Below are 21,250 nucleotides of genomic sequence, written 5' to 3'. Positions count from 1 at the left end.
CTAAAAGATAACAGTTGTGAAGCTTAAATGGTCACTAACTTTTCAACAAGCATTGCATGCATCATGTATGAATACTGGACTACTGATCTCTGCCAAGTTTACTAAAAGGCGCACCATCCTTTAAATTTCAAAAAAATTGTTTGATAAGAAGATCAGAGTTAAGGGACTTCATATTGTGATAAAGCAATATAAAAGAGCAAAAATGGAAGGTGAACAGAAGGTTCTGCTTTTACCTCCTGTTCCCCATAGGGTCAAATGTATGGAATGCTCCTTCCATCATATTAATATATGCACATATATGCATATTCATAATGCAGCTCTATTTTCTCAACGGAGGTGTGAAACAATATCATTTACTTTGCTTTGTAATTCACAAAATAATGTGTGATACCATCATTCCCATAGTCAAAAAGTTCCTTTAAAGAAAGTTGCCTATAACTACAGCTACCTCAATTTCAATATTGGATAACCGGACAGCCCTAATTTGAATGGGCAGGACGTCATAACCCCAAACCCTTTATGGAAAGATTTCACTGAAACCGAATTTTGCATAAATTATTTTGACAAACTTTCTTTCTGTAAACTGGGAAATTCCCTTAGCAGATTCAGGACAGCTATACATGCCTAGGAAAAAACAAAAGAGATCATCAAACATTTTCAAGTCTAAGAAATCTCAAGCAACACTCAGTACGCAAGGTGGTCACACGGGTCTCTTTAAGATTTTTACCATTTTATCTCATGATTTACAGAGAGCTCCCTTGCACTGTTACTTGTATCAGTTTCTTTTTATTCACATACTGTGTAAAATGGTGTATTTAGTTAAAAACATGACTATTACTGACAAGTGCAGCACCAGACAAACATAGCTCCATAATGTGCTACCAGACTCTATTTATGAAGGTTTACTATGAAAATTGGTACAGAAATCTCCATATCACCACCAGTTTTGAGAGTTTTCCACCTCGCATACCACTCTGGGGGTGATGGGGTGCAGAACAGGGTAGGGTAGGCTATGATGTGAATGCCCTGCTGCATTTACTATAATCTCCACCAGGTCAGACCAGTCTGAACAGGCGACCTGGTGGAGACTGCTTCGGGATCTGCAAAGAGACTGGAACGATGGCGGGTAGAATTTTAAGATTGCCCTTTTAAATGCCAGTCTTACTAAATTCCCTCCATTATGTTTCACCCTTTTTTATTTCCTTATGGGTGACATAATATATACATATATATATATATATATATATATATATATATATATATATATATATATATATATATATATGTTTGATTAAGTATCTCGCAGTCACTGACAGGCTGAAAGTCACCTTTGCTGTTCACTGATAAGACGACGCCTGGCTCTTTTCTGTCCTGGAATAGAGTCACTTGGTCTGGAGTCATACCTCTCTTGCTTACATAGCTGATATTTTTCCATGGTCCTATTTATTCTGAGATTTTTTTTTGTTCATTAGAGGTCACTGTAAATGTTTCATTTACTAAAAACAGCATACTAGTATACTAAGTGCAGTTTGCCTGTGTAGTGTGCAGAGGGCGCCAGATCCTTTCTGCCACCGGTTTCTGCATGAATTAGGTGCCCTCTGCACTGCTCTAACAAAGCCCATCATTTTATTTTTGGTGCATTTTTAACATGTGGCATGCGACACACTTCCCCTATTTCAGTGCAGAATGTGAGTGTCTCGGACACTTCTTAAATACTTGTGCAAGAAGTTTGCACATGAAAGTCCATCAGAAAACTGGCACAGGGGCTTTATAAGATCTTTGCCAGAATCTCTGGATTTAATGGGGAATCTTTCAGCCGTCTTGACCATACAAAGTTGAAGAGAGTGTTTAGATGAATCCTTGGAGATCTGTGTAACCATACCTTTGTGTGTGTTGTTAGTATCAACAGGACTGTTCAAACTACATTGCAGGAGCTGAGATTACAGTAATGAGATCCACATCTGTGCACCAGAGTGCTCCAAGACCAGACCTCTGTGGAGTTAAGATTAGGCAAGGTTGCTGGCAAATCAAGCACAGTGATACTGTGGTTATTAAACCAGGGAGTGTGGACAGGTGCCAAGTCCTGCTGGAAAATTTCCTGGTAGATGGCTGTGCTGACTTTGTGGGGCACAATTACTTAGCCGGCTACAGAGTTCACCGAAAGTGCATTGTCCAACAATAATGCAATGTGCAGAAATTCACTAAGATTGTGTGCCTTCTTCTTTGTGGTGCATGTAACTGCATTGTCTTGCAACACAATTTGAAAGTTAATTCCCACAATCAGTCCGAATCTGTCGCATAAAAGCCAGCGCAGCTGCGCCAAATTCCGATCATGCGCCAGCACAGGCCCCTTTTAAATACCTGTCACAGCCATGCAAAACCCGGAAATGTTGGAAAGACCCATAGTAAATAAGCCCCAGTGGATCTACATCAGCAGATGACCTGGCTCCCCAAACCATCGGCAATTGCTGAAACTTCACACTAGACTACAGAGCGGGTTGGACTTGCTGTGGTGGGATACCACTGGGTCACTCCACAGGCGTGACTTTTCCTGCGGTGGAGGCCAAGGCAAGATACGGAATTGGCAGGCAGAATCAGAGTCATGGTCAGGCAGAAGGTCAAGACAGGCGGCACAGGATCAGAGTCGAGGACATAGCAGAAGGTCAAGACTTGCGGAAATGAATTGGGGTCAGGAACAGAAACAGAGGTCACAACAGAAAATCACAGGAACCACACTATACAGCTTTCTCTTATGCTATGAGGCACAAAGATCCGGCACAGGGCACAGGAAGAGGCAAACTATTTATCAGGGCAGCGGCCAGCCAACGCCAATCAGCGGCAAACTGGCACTATAAATTTCAGGCACAGCGGAGCATGGAAGCCAATACTGGAGAAGCGTGAGAATCTGCGTCTGGTCTGGTGGGGCACACAGAGGCACACAGGTGCACCTGCAACCCGAAACATGGGTCATAGGAGCACCCGTGACAGTTGGAAGGAGCCTCTGAAAAACAGCGTGATCCAGGATGTTGTCTTTGGCTCCCAAAATCTCTCCTCTGGTCTGAATACCTTCCAGTTGATGAGAAAGAACCGCTTCCCTCTAACTGACCTCATGTCCAGGATCTCCTCGAGGTCCGCAGCACCAGGATATTTTCCAGATAGACCGGTATATACCTGTATAGCAAGTCTCTGAAAATTTCATTGACAAACTCCTGGAATACGGCTGGTGAGGACAAACTTGGATGCGGATGAGATTATATACCCCACATAGGTTTGATGAAGACCATGACTCTAAGAAGGCAGTCAAAGAGTTTTGTGGACAGTAATTTAGCTAATTCCACAATAGTCCATGCATGGACTGAGAGAACCATGCTTCTTGGCCACAAAGAAGAACCCAGCACTGGCAAGGGAAGAGGACTTGTGTATGAACTCCTTCTACCGATTCTCTTTCAAATAGGGTGACATAGCCGCAGTTTCAGGCACAGCAACTGGGTATACCTGACCCCGTGGAGGAGACGTGCCCAGTACATGTTCTATAGGGCACTCATATGAAAGGTGCGGTGGCAGAATCTCTACTTGCTTCTCTGAGAAGACATCTACAAAGTCCATATATAAAGCAGGAAGGCCCACTAGAGGCTTGGAGGACACTGGAGAAGCTGTGGTGGATACGGGATGAGGTACTACCAAACAGTGTGACTGGCACTCCGATCCCCAGATGAGAACCTCCCTGGTCTGCCAGTTGAGCACAGGAATGAAATGTTGCAGTCACAGGAGACTCAGCAGAACAGCATAAGTAGACCGAGGTAGCACATAGAATAACAGTCTCTCCTTGTGTAATGCCCCAATTTTCAGGCTCAATGTGGTACCAGATCACAGAGATTCTGCCTACTGACAGACGAGATGACCAGTGACATCTCAAGAAGAACCACAGGAAAGTGATGCTGAGAGACTAGGGCAGCATCCACAAAGTTTCCTGTAGAGCCGGAATACAAAAAGGCAGAAGCTTAAAATTGGCTACCTGTCCCAGAGCTGAGAAGGAGAGGTATGTTTAGGCATGGAGAAGCTTTGCTCTGACCTAGGGACGCTTTTCCCAGAAACCCTAGGTGCGTGCGTTTCCCAAACAATTAGGATGGAGTGGACAAGTCCCAAGAAATTGCTCCGGGCTGACACAACAGAGACACAGATTCTCCTGTAGAGCGGAAGCACTCTTGGGGTGTCAGATGAGCTCTATCCACCTGCATGGCCTCCTCTACAGTAGACAAAGAGGGCGGTTGTGGTGGTCTTTAGAAGACATGGGCCAACCGGGGCAGACAGCGGATCCTGATTTGTGCTTGTTCAAAATGCTGCTCCTCCAGATGCTCTGAGAACAGGATGTAAATCCGAGAGGAACAGGGTGATGAGGTCACTTTGTGAAGAGGTCAGGTCCCGTGCAGACAGGGTGTCTTTGACTCGACTAGCCTGTCCTTTCTTGTAGGTGGTGACCAAGGCCATGAAAGCTCGAAGGCAAGGGTTCAGAATTGAACCACATAGTCGCCAACTGACAAGTCCCCTTGATGTAGATTAAGCATGGTGGTTTCAGCGGTTGATGCCAGAGCTCGTTCCTTGAAGAGGGACCGTAATTTGCTGAAAAAAATGGTAATATTAGACGTGACAGGGTCGTTCCTGTCCCAGGCCAGGGCTTTCCCAGAATGTAGGCTGTCCGTGAATGCCACCTTAGACCTTTCCAAGGTGAACTGAGTAGGCATCAGCTTGATGTGCCGAGAGCTTTGGGTGATGAATCCCCTTCACAACTTGGGGTCTCCGTCATACTTGGAGGGCATGGATAATTGCAGTCTGGGTTCAGTAGAAGACAGTAGAAACGGAAGGTGCCATAGGAACAGGATGCTGCTGGGTGGCCAAAAACTCCTGCATGATGGCGGCAATGCTGGACCCACTGAACCACCTTGAGCAATGACATAAGCCAACACCCGGGAGCGGAGTCACTCAGTGTCAGTTGGCTGGGAAGTGGCACCTGGTGTTCGCCAGAGCCCGCCACAAAGCAAGTTGGATTTGCTCGCCGGATCAAGAAACCCGACACTGTAGCAAGGAGAGCGTCCACATGTTTATGTCACCTACTGAACCAGTCTAAGGGACCCTTTAACATTCACCTTTGCAGGTGCTTTGACTTAATTATTTTTGTTTTCTGAGATAATGACTTTTGGGTTTTCCCTAGCTATAAGCCATAATCATCAACAATAACATAAATAAACACTTGAAAAAGTTCACTCTGTTTGTAATGACTCTATATAGTGTAGTGTATCAGTAACACTTTTTGAATTGAATTACTTAAAAAAAAAAACTTTTTGATGATATTCTAATTTATTGAGAAGCATTGGTATCTTGTTTCAAAGGGAAGCCCTCAGTTAAGGATCTTGCATGTCTTGTCTCAATAACTTTGATATAATTGTTGAGAAAAATGTGTTTTGAAAGAACAAGGTAGGAATGGACAATGCTGCAAAAAAAGCAATACTTGTATACGTCCATTTTGATCAATAAACAAAATGCATAATAAATGAACAAAAAAGAAATCTAAGTAAGATCAATGAGTGGTGTGACCACCCACTCCCTTCAAAAGAGCATCAATTATACCACTAGGAAGACATTTAAAGCATATCCTCTGTCGATAAGGACAATATTTATTTTACTTATAACAAGGTAGATTCTTCCTGAGCTTTCAGATAACCCAAAAAATTAAGGGTATGACTCAGATGCACCTTTAAATGATGATATACTATAAACAGAGCTTTCTAAGAGAAAGCAATTCCATTTTGTTAGTCTCCTCGGACAGTTCAGTTATGTAATGAGTGTCACTCATGTGAGATCTGATGGTGTTTATAGATGGAACATGACTAGAGATGAGCGAACATACTCGTCCGAGCTTGATGCTCGATCGAGCATTAGCGTACTCGTAACTGCTCGTTGCTCGGACGAGTATTTCGCCCGCTCGAGAAAATGGCAGCTCCCTCCGTTTTGCTTTTTGGCGGCCAGAAACAGAGCCAATCACAAGCCAGGAGACTCTGCACTCCACCCAGCATGACGTGGTACCCTTACACGTAGATAGCAGTGGTTGGCTGGCCAGATCAGGTGACCCTGGGATAGACTAGCCGCTGCCCGCGCTGCTCGGATCATTCTCTGTCTGGATGCCGCTAGGGAGAGAGCTGCTGCTGCTCAGGGAAAGCGTTAGGGTGTTCTATTAGCTTACTGTTAGGCAGGAGTGATTCTTAAAGAACCCAACAGCCCTTCTTAGGGCTACAATAACGTTATAATTTTTTTTTTTTTTATTTGCAGCTAGTACCATATTGTGAGGAATTAGCAGGGGGACTTGCTACCGTTGTGTTTAGCTCTTAGTGACACACATATCCACCTCAAACACCAAAGTGGGAAAATTTATTAGGGGTTTGAGTAGAATTAGGCACAGTCTGCCAGTTTCTTTTTATTTTACGTTTATTTTTTTCATAACTCAGCGTCATCTCATCTGGCATAGTAGTGTGCTGTAATACTTGGCTAGAAAATAGCCATAGGAGAATACAAACGTCTTAATTACGCCTACAGTAGCGTTATATATATTTGATTTCTGGTTGATCTGCTGGTGGCTGTACTTGCTGCAGTGCATCTACTATCAAATTGGGAGCAATTTGGAGTCAGACTTGCGACCACTGTGTTTTAGTGACGCACATATCCATCGCAAAGACCGAAGTGGGAAAATTTATTAGGGCCCGGGGTTGTATTTCAATTAGGCACAGTCTGCCAGTTTCTTTTTATTTTACGTTTATTTTTTTCATAACTCAGCGTCATCTCATCTGGCATAGTAGTGTGCTGTAATACTTGGCTAGAAAATAGCCATAGGAGAATATAAACGTCTTAATTACGCCTACAGTAGCGTTATATATATTTGATTTCTGGTTGATCTGCTGGTGGCTGTACTTGCTGCAGTGCATCTACTATCAAATTGGGAGCAATTTGGAGTCAGACTTGCGACCACTGTGTTTTAGTGACGCACATATCCATCGCAAAGACCGAAGTGGGAAAATTTATTAGGGCCCGGGGTTGTATTTCAACTAGGCACAGTCTGCCATTTCCTTTTTTATTTTACGTTTATTTTTTTCATAACTCAGCGTCATCTCATCTGGCATAGTAGTGTGCTGTAATACTTGGCTAGAAAATAGCCATAGCAATAGGATAGCATCGTTTGGTTTTAAAAACTAAAAAACACAAAAAAAAAAAAAAAAAAAAGTTAAAAAAAAAATACAAGTTATAACTCTCATTTTCAAAATGTTTAACCCGAGGGCTAGGGGTAGAGGACGAGGGCGGGGACGTGGGCGTCCAACTACTGCAGGGGTCAGAGGCCGTGGTCCTGGGCGGGGTGAGACACCACCTGCTTATGAGGGAGCAGGGGAACGCCGCAGAGCTACACTCCCTAGGTTCATGTCTGAAGTTACTGGGACTCGTGGTAGAGCACTGTTGAGGCCAGAACAGTGCGAACAGGTGATGTCGTGGATTGCCGACAATGCTTCGAGCAATTTGTCCACCAGTCAGTGTTCCACGCAGTCCACCCATGTCACCGAAATCGGCACTCCTCCAGCTCCTGCACCTCAGCCTCCTCCCCCCCAGTCTGCCCCCTCCCAGCAAAATTTGCCATTTGAACCGGCATACTCTGAGGAACTGTTTTCTGGACCCTTCCCACAGTCACAAACCACTTGTCCGGTTGCTGATGAGCAATTTTCCGATGCCCAGGTTTTCCACCAGTCGCAGTCTGTGGGTGATGATGACCTTGTTGACGTAGTGGAAGAAGTGTGTAAAGAGGTGTCCGACGATGAGGAGACACGGTTGTCAGACAGTGGGGAAGTTGTTGTCAGGGCAGGAAGTCCGAGGGGGGAGCAGACTGAGGGATCGGAGGATGATGAGGTGACAGACCCAAGCTGGGTTGAGAGGCCGGGTGAACACAGTGCTTCTGAGACGGAGGAGAGTCCTCGACCAGAACAGGTTGGAAGAGGCAGTGGTGGGGCCAGACGGAGAGGCAGGGCCAGAGCTGGTGCATCAGCGCCAAATGTGTCAACTAGTGAAGCTCCCGTGGCGAGGGCTCCTGCGGCGAGGGCTAGATTTTCAGAAGTCTGGAGGTTCTTTAAGGAAACACCGGATGACCGACGGACTGTGGTGTGCCACATTTGCCAAACCAGGATCAGCAGGGGTTCCACCACTACTAGCTTAACTACCACCAGTATGCGCAGGCATATGAATGCTAAACACCCCACTCAGTGGCAACAAGCGCGTTCACCTCCGGCCGTGCACACCACTGCTCCTTCCCCTGTGTCAGCTGATAGTCAGCCCCCTGCCCAGGACCCTGCCACAAAAACCCCATCGTCACCTCCACGATCCTCCACAGCATCCACCAGCGTTCAGCTCTCCATACCCCAGACGCTGGAGCGGAAACGCAAATATAGTGCAACCCACCCGCACGCCCAAGCCCTTAATGTGCACATTTCCAGATTGCTAAGCCTGGAGATGCTGCCCTATAGGCTAGTAGAGACCGAGGCCTTTCGCAGCCTCATGGCGGCGGCCGCCCCTCGGTATTCGGTCCCCAGCCGCCACTACTTTTCCCGATGTGCCGTCCCAGCCCTGCACCAGCACGTGTCAGACAACATAATCCGTGCCCTGACCAACGCCGTTTCTGACAAGGTCCACCTGACCACGGACACGTGGACGAGTGCTGCCGGGCAGGGCCACTATATATCTCTGACGGCACATTGGGTTAACTTGGTGGAGGCTGGGACCGAGTGTGACCCTGCGGCTGGTCATATACTGCCGACGCCGAGGATTGCGGGGCCTACCTCGGTCCAGGTGTTTGAGGCCTACTATGCCTCCTCCTCCTCCCACCCCTCCTCCACCTCCTCCTCCGAACGACCATCCGTGGGCATGGCGCCATCAGTCGGTAGCTCTAGGCACAGCAGCAGTGCCGTCGCTAAGCGACAGCAGGCGGTGCTCAAACTGCTGAGCCTAGGCGATAAAAGGCACACCGCCCAAGAACTATTACAGGGCATCACGGCGCAGACTGATCTGTGGCTGGCACCGCTGAACCTGAAGCCAGGCATGGTTGTGTGTGACAACGGCCGTAACCTGGTGGCGGCTCTGCAACTCGGCAGACTGACACATGTGCCATGCCTGGCCCATGTGTTAAATCTGATAGTTCAGCGTTTCCTCAAGACATACCCCAATCTGTCTGATTTGCTCACGAAGGTGCGCCGCATCTGTGCGCATTTCAGGAAGTCCAGCACAGATGCTGCCACTCTCAGGGCAGCGCAGCGCCGCCTCCAACTGCCCGCTCACCGACTGTTGTGCGACGTGCCCACGAGGTGGAATTCAACACTGACCATGTTATCCAGAGTTTACCAGCAGCGCCGAGCGATTGTAGACTGCCAGATGTCAACTTCCACCAGAACTGGTAGTCAGGTCAGTCAGCTTCCTCAAGTCTACAATGAGGAGTGGACGTGGATGTCTGATATCTGTCAGGTGCTGAGTAACTTTGAGGAGTCAACACAGATGGTCAGTGGCGATGCCGCCATCATCAGCCTCACCATCCCGCTGCTTGGCCTGTTGAAAAACTCTCTGGTCAGCATGAAGTCGGAAGCTTTGCGCTCCTCACAAGAGACAGGGGAAGAAGATTCCCTTGTTGATAGCCAAAGCACCCTTAGGTCTGTTTCTCAGCGCATATCGGAGGAGGTGGAGGTGGAGGAGGATGAGGAGGAAGAGGAGGAGAATGTTGGCGAGACACAAGAGGGGACCATTGTTGAGTCCTACACTGTTGAGCGTGTATGGGCAGAAGAAGAGGAGTTGGAGGAGTTGGAGGAGGAGGAAATGGACAGTCAGGCCAGTGAGGGGAGCGAATTCTTACGCGTTGGTACTCTGGCGCATATGGCAGATTTCATGCTAGGCTGCCTATCCCGTGACCCTCGCGTTCAAAGAATTTATTCCAGCACCGATTACTGGGTGTTCACTCTCCTGGACCCACGGTACAAGCAAAATCTTTCCACTCTCATCCCTGGAGAGGAAAGGAGTGTGAGAATGCATGAATACCAGCAGGCCCTGGTGCACAAGCTGAAACAGTATTTCCCTTCTGACAGCGCTAGCGGCAGAGTGCGTAGTTCTGCGGGACAAGTAGCGAGGGAGAGTGGGCGAGCAGGCAGCTTGTCCAGCACTGGCAAGGGTACGCTTTACAAGGCTTTTGCCAGCTTTATGTCACCCCAGCAAGACACTGTCACCTGTCCCCAGTCTCGGCAGAGTAGGGCTGATCTTTACAGAAAGATGGTGAGGGAGTACGTAGTTGACCATACCATCGTCCTAAATGATCACACAGCTCCCTACAACTACTGGGTTTCAAAGCTGGACATGTGGCACGAACTGGCGCTCTACGCCTTGGAGGTTCTTGCCTGCCCTGCCGCTAGCGTCTTGTCAGAGCGGGTTTTCAGTGCAGCTGGTGGCATCATCACCGATAAGCGTACACGCCTGTCGACTGACAGCGCTGACAGGCTGACGCTTATCAAGATGAATAAAGCATGGATTTCTCCTAATTTCAAATCTCCAGCAGGTGAAGGAAGCTCAACCTGAATAATTTATCCACTCCTCCTCCTCCTCATTTACCTCCTTCTCCTCCTCTTTCTACAGTAAAGCAGAGGAAACTGGCTGTTTTTTGACAGGGCCCACTGGCTCTAGGTATAGTACTTTATGCATTTAATTTTTCTGGAGGGCCACCGACACGGTCCTCTGTTTTAAACAATTTTTGGGAGTGCCACATACAGGCACTCAATCTATTAAATTTTTCTGGAGGGCCACCTTTCCGGTCCTCTGTTTTAAACAATTTTTTGGGACTGCCACATACAGGCACTCAATCTATTCCATTTTTCTGGAGGGCCACCTACCTGCTCCTCTGGTTTAAAAACTTTTTTGGACTGCCACATACAGGCACTCAATCTATTCCATTTTTCTGGAGGGCCACCTACCTGCTCCTCTGGTTTAAAAACTTTTTTGGACTGCCACATACAGGCACTCAATCTATTCCATTTTTCTGGAGGGCCACCTACCTGCTCCTCTGGTTTGAAAAATTTTTTGGACTGCCACATACAGGCACTCAATCTATTCCATTTTTCTGGAGGGCCACCTACCTGCTCCTCTGGTTTGAAAAATTTTTTGGACTGCCACATACAGGCACTCAATCTATTCCATTTTTCTGGAGGGCCACCTACCTGCTCCTCTGGTTTGAAAAATTTTTTGGACTGCCACATACAGGCACTATCCAAATTGAATTGTCTCCATAGCAGCCTCCACACGTTGTCTCCATTGCTACCTCCAAAAGTCGTCCATATAGCTGCCTCCATACATCGTCCCTTTATCAAACGAGGTTTGTCAGGCCGAAATTTGGGTTGTTTTCATGCATTCCACATCAAAGTTGTTAACTTTGTCGCCACCCTGCTGTGTTAGCCACAAAATACACTGGCAAACTTTTACCATTTACGGATATTATTTCAGCGCTTCTTGCGCATCTGTTTACATTCCCCTCACCCGCCATATCCTAAACTTATAAGAACACTACTACACTTGATCTTATACAAAAGGTTCTTAGAAGTGCTGTTTGGGGAGTAGCCTAGAGACAGGGGCTTGGATTGGCGAAAGCTCGCCTAGCAGCGGAGCGCCAGCTCCATGCGCATCATGCGCTTCTTGCGCATCTGTTTACATTCCCCTCACCCGCCATATCCCAAACTTATAAGAACGCTACTACACTTAACTTGGTGCAGGCTGGGACCGAGTCTGACCCTGGGGCTGGTCATATACTGCCGACGCAGAGGATTGCGGGGCCTACCTCGGTCCAGGTCTCAAAGGCCTACTATACCTCCAAATCCTCCCACCCCTCCTCCACCTCCTCCTCCTCCGAATTACCATCCGTGGGCATGGCGCCATCAGTCGGTAGCTCTAGGCACAGCAGCAGTGCCGTTGCTAAGCGACAGCAGGCGGTGCTCAAACTGCTGAGCCTAGGTGATAAAAGGCACACCGCCCAAGAGCTATTGCAGGGCATTCCACATCAAATTTGTTAACTTTGTCGCCACCCTGCTGTGTAAGCCACAAAATATACTGGAAAACTTTTTTCATTTACGGATATTATTTCAGCGCTTCTTGCGCAGATGTTTACATTCCCCTCACCCGCCATATCCCAAACTTATAAGAACGCTACTACACTTGATCTTATCCGAAAGGTTCTTAGAAGTGCTGTTTGGGGAGTAGCCTAGAGACAGGGGCTTGGATTGGCGAAAGCTCGCCTGGCAGCGGAGCGCCAGCTAAATGCCAAGAACCAACTAACATAGTTTTAACTGCAGCTCCTTTAATCTACTACTAGTTCACTGCCTCCATACATCGTCCCCTTATCAAACGAGCTGTGTCAGGCAGAATTTTGGATTGTTTTCATGGCTTCCATGTTAACTTTGTCGCCACCCTGCTGTGTAATCCACAAAATATACTGGCAAACTTTTATCATGTACCAATATTATTTGAGCGCTTCTTGCTCACCTCCTTTGGTTCCTCTCTGCTACCCATTGGTTTGAAGCCTGAGTCCATTTAGGGTATGTCGCCATGCCACTCTCTAGCCTTCCGCTGCTGCCGCTGCCTCTGCATGCCGTCCCCTATAGTGTCAGGGTCAATTATTGGATGTTTTAGATGCTATCTAGCTTCATTCTGTCACTCTGTCATGGCCATGCTGTTGCCCATAATTTTGGCATAATGGTGCATTTAAGCAGCCTCAGAGGCATCCATGCATGCTGCCCCTGCTGTTTCCTGTCCATTTCCGTGGTGTTTCCATCCTTTTCTGAGGTTCCCAGGTGTTTGGCCAAGCTTCCCTGTGCAGAGCCTTGGTCCCCTTGAAAAATGCTTGAGTCTCCCATTGACTTCAATGGGGCTCGTTACTCGAAACGAGCACTCGAGCATCGGGAAAAGTTCGTCTCGAATAACGAGTACCCGAGCATTTTAGTGCTCGCTCATCTCTAAACATGACCTTAACCATAAGCAATCACAGCCTTGTTTGAGGAATGTTTTGACAGGTTTTATATTGACTTTTAAATAAAGTCTTATCACTACCAAAAGTGTTGGATTTTGAATTTCTGGACCCCCAAATAATTGTATATATGGGAAAGGAAGATTCATCTAATACACAGTTCTGCTGAGAATGATAGCATAGGAAGTCTATTAATTTCTGCTGTGATATAACTTTACCGACTATCAGCATCCTTTGGATAACAATACAGTGTAAAGTACTGTATGTTGAATGAATTTGGGCTACCATCCCAAAATACACTCACCGGCCACTTTATTAGGTAATCCATGCTAGTAACGGGTTGGACCCACTTTTTCCTTCAGAACTGCCTCAATTCTTCGTGGGATAGATTCAACAAGGTGCTGGAAGCATTCCTCAGAGATTTTGGTCCATATTGACATGATGGCATCACACAGTTGCCGCAGATTTGTCGATCTGGTGACTGTGGAGGCCATTTGAGTACAGTGAACTCATTGTCATGTTCAAGAAACCAGTCTGAGATTATTCCAGCTTTATGACATGGCGCATTATCCTGCTGAAAGTAGCCATCAGATGTTGGGTACATTGTGGTCATGGTCAGCAACAATACTCAGGTAGGCTGTGGCGTTGCAACGATGCTCAATTGGTACCAAGGGGCCCAAAGAGTGCCAAGAAAATATTCCCCACACCATGACACCACCACCACCAGCCTGAACCGTTGATACAAGGCAGGATGGATCTATGCTTTCATGTTGTTGACGCCAAATTCTGACCCTACCATCCGAATGTCGCAGCAGAAATTGAGACTCATCAGACCAGGCAACGTTTTTCCAATCTTCTACTGTCCAATTTCGATGAGCTTGTGCAAATTGTAGCCTCAGTTTCCTGTTCTTAGCTGAAAGGAGTGGCACCCGGTGTGGTCTTCTGCTGCTGTAGCCCATCTGCCTCAAAGTTTGACGTACTGTGCATTCGAAGATGCTCTTCTGCCTACCTTGGTTGTAACGGGTGGCGATTTGAGTCACTGTTGCCTTTCTATCAGCTCGAACCAGTCTGCCCATTCTCCTCTGACCTCTGGCATCAACAAGGCATTTCCACCCACAGAACTGCCGCTCACTGGATGTTTTTTCTTTTTCGGACCATTCTCTGTAAACCCTAGAGATGGTTGTGCGTGAAAATCCCAGTAGATCATCAGTTTCTGAAATACTCAGACCAGCTCTTCTGGCACCAACAACCATGCCACGTTCAAAGGCACTCAAATCACCTTTCTTCCCCATACTGATGCTCGGTTTGAACTGCAGGAGATTGTCTTGACCATGTCTACATGCCTAAATGCACTGAGTTGCCGCCATGTGATTGGCTGATTAGAAATTAAGTGTTAATGAGCAGTTGGACAGGTGTACCTAATAAAGTGGCCGGTGAGTGTATATAGCTTACTCAAAACACTGTATTTTTAACAGTTGGTTAAGTAAATGCAGCTGCAAAACACCACTGTATGTAGAAACTGCACAAGTCTCTTTATGTGTGTATCCACAGCTGCAAGAGTGTACAAAGCAGTGATCAAAGCAAAGGGTGGCTACTTTGAAGAACCTAGAATATAAGACATATTTTCAGTTCTTTCATATTTTTTTGTTAAGTATATAATTCCACATGTGTTAATTCATAGTTTTGATGCCTTCAGTGTAAATGTAATTTTGTTTCCATTTGTCTATAATGTTGTAATAATGAATGCATCATATTTAAGGTGTTTATTCCATCTTCTTTTATGTTTTTAGCAGGTCCCACCCGAGATGTTGTAGCATATGTTTGGATTACATGACCTGCAGAGCAAGGCTGTGGCTTCTTAAATACCTCCCAAAACAAAGCATATGGACTTCAATGTTAAAGGAAACTGTGGCTGAAGCTCCACACGAGGTGCATGTTCTGCAGCCCCTGTCGTCACTGCCATCACAGCTTCAAGACACAGTAATAAAGTAAAAGTCTTTGATGTTTTCTCATATAGGACATAGGAGACCCTGCTGACCCAGATCCTGCTGTTAAATTCTTTGAGAATAAGCAATCTAACGTTTTAGAAATTGATGCCTGTGTGTGTGGATGCATATCCATAAAGAAACATCTAGAAATAAAGATGATGGAAAATGGAAAATGTATTTCTCTATATAAACTGCTTGAAGAGATGATTGGATGATTTGTACTGTGAAATATTTTTCAACACTGTGAATGGAACTCATCACCCATCATCGTTGTACGCTAATACAAATGTCTCCAATGTGAAGCATCACAACATCTACTGCAACTGTCAGAGACTTGGATGTCATATATCATGAGTGTGGCTATGATAAAAGCTGGCAGCACTTTGAATTCTGGCCAATGTTTCCATTATAGTTCCAATCCATACATATTTAGATGTGTGACTGCTATTGTCCTCCTTAAATACTTTGTCCCTACCAAGGCACTTATACAACGGTAGAATATATTTATAATGATCAGCTGATTGTATTTTATTATGGCAATACATTCCCTTACACAATCTCTCCCACTTTTTCATGTGTAATTTAAAATTGCCTTCATATTAGTTTTGTACAGTATATATTTTATTTAAAGGAACACGAAAATGTAGAAAATATTGTCCAACTGAAAACATAATTATGGCTAAACTGGTCTAGGAGGTCAGTTACTTTCCTTATCCTCTCCCATGGCTGTAAGGTAACCAGCTACAGCAGGAAACCTCATCTCTGTTCTATTTACAATAAGATTCACAGGACGCCCCTCTCCTTATAAAGCTCCAACCTGAAATTGTGAAAGGTCAGCAGAAAAATAACATTGCAAGATTTCTACAAGACTGTTTCTTTCAGGGGCGGACAAACTGCATAGTGACAAAGAATGTAAGCATTGTTTTCTCTCGTTTCCAGGCCCACTGTTCTTTTAAGTGTGTTAAAATGTCAAACATTTTGTTGAGATGGAAATGTTAGTTTAAATCACAAAAAGTATCCTTAGTAAGGCTAACATTTTGCATTACTCTGCTCTGTTATAAGAGTAGATCATCAGAAAATAAAGTATCTGTAACTTAATATAAAATATTAAAAAATATAACAAAATAATGGGAGTCAAATAGATCCTAGTCATCGGTTGGGCTTCGAGTGGGGTATTTAATGTAATGACAGGACTTTTTTGGCTAGGGATATTGTCAAAATAATCTGTGACAGAGTCTTTTACTAGAGCCTCTATCTTAGACGTGAAATTAGCCTTATTTATGCAGTTAAGTGAAATGTGTAAAATCCTTCTGAAAATGGGTCTACTGAGGGCCTGTAACAGAGCAGAACGTATGAAGCACTTACAGCAGCCTAGTGGATAAGAAAATTTGAGGATGGTAGTGGTTGTAGAAGTTTTTAAGGAGGATTGTGGCATTAAAGGACATATACCACCTGGATTGTAAACCAGAAGAAGAGTGAAGAAATCAGGCAATACCTTATGAGGCTAACTGAGTATATTTGATGGTGAGCTTTTGATAATACAAGTTCTCTGATGACATCAAGTCTGACGAAGAGAACAAGTATTTTTGAAAGCTCAACCATCAAATACTCAGTTAGCCTCATAAGGCAGTGATGGCAAACCTCTTGGAGACAGTGTGCCCAAACTACAACCAAAATCCACTTATTTACTGTGAAGTGCCAACATGGCATTTTAAGCAGTAACTTATCACTGCCTGTTCTTCCTAATTTTTCAATCGTATCGGCCACCTGAGGCCAACAATACCGTTGAAAGAATGAAGGCAAATCAGACTCCTGTTGTAGCTTCTCTCCAGGGTCTCTCTGCAGAGAAAGAAAGGGTCCCGCTGGATAAGCTTCAAAGATAATGCAGTTCTGTCAACACCTCACTTTTCCCGCAGTTCGAAACAGCCAATGAAGTGTCGCTTAAAGGGAACCTGTCACCAGGGACCTCATTTTCACTAAAGACAGATTGTAAAAGTCCATGACATCTGCAGTGCAAAAATGCCTCTCTGCCTTTTCTAAGCATTTGCATTACAATGTAATTGTATATTATAACTTACTCTTGCATCCTGACAAAATCCTGGGGTAGTCACAGGGGCTGGACTTTTGTTTGCATGCGTTTCAAACAACATGTGACTTGTCTGAGTTGCAGGCTGCTCCATACTGGTGCTCCTGTACAGCTTGTCCCCCCCCCCCCCACTGATGTCAGGCTGACCAGGATGTAACCTCTGAGAAGGAGCAGGAGGTGGAGCTGTACAGGAGCACAAAGGTGGGGGCCAAGCTCTGAGGAGTGAGTAACAGAGAAGTCACATGTTGTTTTATGAAATGCATCCAAACAAAAGTCCAGCCCCTGTGACTACCCCAGGATTTTGTCATGGAGCAAGAGTAAGTTATGACACACAATTATATTGTAATGCAAATGCTTAGAAAAGGCAGAAAGGCATCTTTGCACTGCAGGTGTGTTGGGCTTTTACAATCTGTCTTCAGTGAAAATGAGGTCCCTGGTGACAGGTTCCCTTTAAGTTGCCTTGGACTGCAGGAAGATTTGGTCCCATTTGGTGAACTCTGTCTTTGGGTGATGGTCTGAGTGCCCACAAAAATGACTCTGAGTGCCACCTCTGGCACACGTGCCGTAGGTTTGCTACCACTGTCATAAGTTATTGCCTGATTTCTTCACTCTTCTTCTGCTCTCCATGGCTAACACGGTACAAATCTACACTATTAGCAGATTGTAAACCAAGCACACTGACGTACTGGTGTGTGCTACCTCTTAGATCCTGCCAGAGGGTGCACACAGCAGTATGTCAGTGTGCTTGGTTTACAATCCCTGATTCCGGTGGTAGATGTCTTTTAATTGGACCTGCTTAAAGGGGGTGGTGTTGTTCATTCATGGTGGATGCCCTGACAAATTCTCCCTCAACCCCATGATGAAGAATTTTGTGGGATGGTGGAGTACAGGTAGGGCACAGGGTCATCAAGAAATTGGTAAAGACAGAATTTACTCTACTGGAAACAAGTGAAATCATATATATATACATACAGAGTCTCATGGCAGGCCATTTTTCCAAGCTCTTCTAGTAGAAGAGTAAGGTCCTTATAATTGCCCTCATGGACTGCCACCGTCCTATTTTTCACCTAGACTATGTTCGGTTCAAGTTTATCTATCCTTCTTCTATCTTTCTACCTCAAGTGACAGGTCTGCTCTCAGCATTTACAACCACATAACTCCCCACTGCAGTCTAAGGGTACACTCACACGACCGTGTGCTCGCCCAGACTGGATCCCAGGAGAGCACATGGACGGGTTGTGAAGGGAGGATAAGTGAGCGCTCCTCACCCCCCATTGTGGTTGCGTGAATGTGGCTTGATCCCTATGTTTTCACCTGAAATTAGATCATCCTCTTCTCTGGAACCTTCTGCAGAAGATACCAATCAGGAGGAATTACCTCAACCTTTCAGGTCTCATCTAAGCCAGTAACAGATACCAGTGGTCAGTAGATTAAAATAAATAAAACCTTTTATATAACCCTAAAACATGTATATAATCTACCTATCACATAAACTACCATATAAATTTGTATCCTTACTTCCCCACCTCTGAGGAATCACCATTCTCATTCTCCACTGCATTGCAATTTCTTTTTGTCTCCAGACAACACAATGAATATACAGGGGGGAAGCTGCTCTGATATCGAGGCAATCTAGCCATGGTCCCCTCAGTCATTGATTGGCTGTGCAGCCTCCTCTGGTGTTACACATGGTATCAGGAGACACACTGTGAAGGTAAATATCAGTGGTGCCACCAAAGCAGTACAGTTTTATTATGTCATCATCCGTCAGCAGATATCTTTTCAATATATGTTTGCAATATTCACTGGGTACCCCTTGAAATATAACTAAATTTAGCATCTTTTCATCATGGATCAACATTCTTTGAAGATTATTTTCCCATGGGTAAAGTCTGCATTTGTTATGGTCACAAAGACAAAAGAAAGCATCGTTAACAGTCCAAAAGTGCCACCACAGATGACATCCATAAGGATACTAAGTTGTTCTTCACAATATCATGCACAGTACTTTATTGTGACCCTAATATACATTTCTGTGCATATAGAAAAGTATGACATTGGTTGGGGAGAAGAGAATAAATATTCACTTTCTCTAAATCCGACAGTTGTGCATGAAGAGTGGAGAATTGATCTTGAATATATTAAGGGACACCAGGTGGACAGAAGTGACATTTGCACAGAATAAAAGATGAAGCACAGATAATGGACTTGGCACATGTGTGTCAAGCACCTCTTCATATATTTCCTGTACGGTTCAATGTAGAATTAAAAGTCAATTTTAACTAAACTGTTTTTCTAGCTTTATTTTTTTTCCAAAAATCTATTTCACTTAAAAGTCACAAAGAATTGCCTCTAAAACCATAATATGGCTTTCATACATTCTACTGTGGGGTTTCATTTCCTGAGATGGATATTTTTTACTCGACACACCATTGAGCACAGTTCAATACATACAGTTTCATTGTGAGCATTTTCTATTTTACTCTTTGAAAAAAAATGAGAATTTAATCTTCTGTGTCTTTTGTGTATTTCATAGAATGGGTCACACCAATGACAAGTCATCTCTGACTTCCGAGATTAAAGCATTTAACTTGCCTTGTGACATCTACCTTAAAGAGCGAGAATATGTTCACATAAGGAACATTGATTTTATTAAACGTGTAGACTTTATTGAGTTGTTACTGTTTAAAAGCAATTGATGAATCTGTAGACACCACAGGTACTATAGATTTCTGCACCACCTTGGAGCCTACAAGTAAGGCTATTTTCAGACGAATTTGCGCTTTTCATGGGGAGCAAACCACTGATCCATGGATCATGAAACTAATAGCAGTAGAAAAAGATTACCACAGTAATAACAGTACCTCTGCTTCATAAAGAGGGGACCGAGCAGTTGAGTCACCAATGGGGTAAGAAACTACGGCTGTGTGTGAGCCCATAGGAAGATATGGAGACATGTGCCAGCAGTTAATTAAATGGCTTATACACCCAAAAAGCATGTTAATATTAATAATAATTCCTTTATTTATATAGCGCACACAGATTACGCAGTGCAAGACAGAGCTTGCCAAACTGGTCCCTGTCCCCAATGGGGCTCACAATCGAATCAACCTACCAGTATTTTTTGGAGTGGCGGAGAAAACCAGAGGACCCCCCATCCAAACATGGAGAGAACATACAAGCTCTTTGCAGACTTAAACTCAGGTGCCCAGTGCTTCAAGGCTGTAATGCTAACCACCTAGCCACAGTGCTGCCATGTGCATGGAGCCTACATAGATGTGTCCTTCCTTAGTTTTCCTCATTTTGCCATTCATTATCTCTATATGTGTGGCAATAGGTGACCATGTTATAATATCAATGTGACTTTGGAATACTATCAGTGCACTATGTGCCTTAATGTGATCTCAAGTGCACAGACTTTATTGAATTTTTGTTATCAGAAAGCCTATGATGTTATACTTGAACCAAAAACCATCAGATCACCTAAGGAGGTTATCAACATTTTATAGTTTACAATGTACATGAAATTAACCCATTCATCTTTTAAATTAGGTGATGGCAATAAAGAAAAAGCAACAGCTAAATAACAGCCGAGAGTTCACCATTTCTTAATTCAATAAGTAGCCATGAGAACCATCAGTGTTTTATTTACAACCTGCAGAGAAATAACCTCCCTTAGAGAAGGCCTCTGATGATTGCTGCTGGGAGCTCAACGGCAATTGATGTATTTTGTCTGTGGGAAACAGGATTTCTAAAACTAATACAAGATTTTCACAGCTTAGGAAGTATACCTGACTATACAGGTAAGAAACTTTAACAATGAAAGTTTGCTGTCATAAGCAATGAATCAAATAAACAACTTGCAGTATATTATCGAGCAGATTCACTTCTTTTATATCATGTTTCTTTCAAGGTCTTGCATGTTGGCATCATCCAGAAACTAACCATTTCTGCTTCCTGCTCTCTCCCAGGCTGTAGTATGCTGGGGATAGCATTTTCAAAGATGAAGCTGAAAGTGAAGGGGGTCCTCCATTTTCTCTGCTGTTTAACCAAACACAGGGAGGTTAGACGTGATCTCATGCCATCTCCATAGACACACACATGCTG

At 44.6% G+C, this 21,250-nt stretch overlaps 1 protein-coding gene across 5 annotated transcripts in view; it reads left to right on the top strand.

The window, feature by feature from the left end:
* The window catches only part of HRH2 (histamine receptor H2), a 138,738-nt gene extending 121,715 nt beyond the window's left edge, over positions 1 to 17,023 (top strand). For 2 of the 5 annotated variants that reach the window (XM_072146052.1, XM_072146051.1), the window contains one exon: positions 14,860 to 17,023. In XM_072146052.1, coding sequence (XP_072002153.1) covers positions 14,860 to 15,061 — 202 coding nt within the window. In that variant the 3' untranslated portion in view covers positions 15,062 to 17,023. The remainder of the gene's footprint in view (positions 1 to 14,859) is intronic. The other 3 variants (XR_011854852.1, XR_011854851.1, XM_072146053.1) reach the window with 3 other exon arrangements.
* Positions 17,024 to 21,250: the final 4,227 nt, after the last annotated feature.

Source organism: Engystomops pustulosus, chromosome 4, assembly GCF_040894005.1.
Source record: "Engystomops pustulosus chromosome 4, aEngPut4.maternal, whole genome shotgun sequence".
NCBI lineage: Eukaryota > Metazoa > Chordata > Amphibia > Anura > Leptodactylidae > Engystomops > Engystomops pustulosus.
This window is presented reverse-complemented; position numbering and strand designations above follow the sequence as displayed.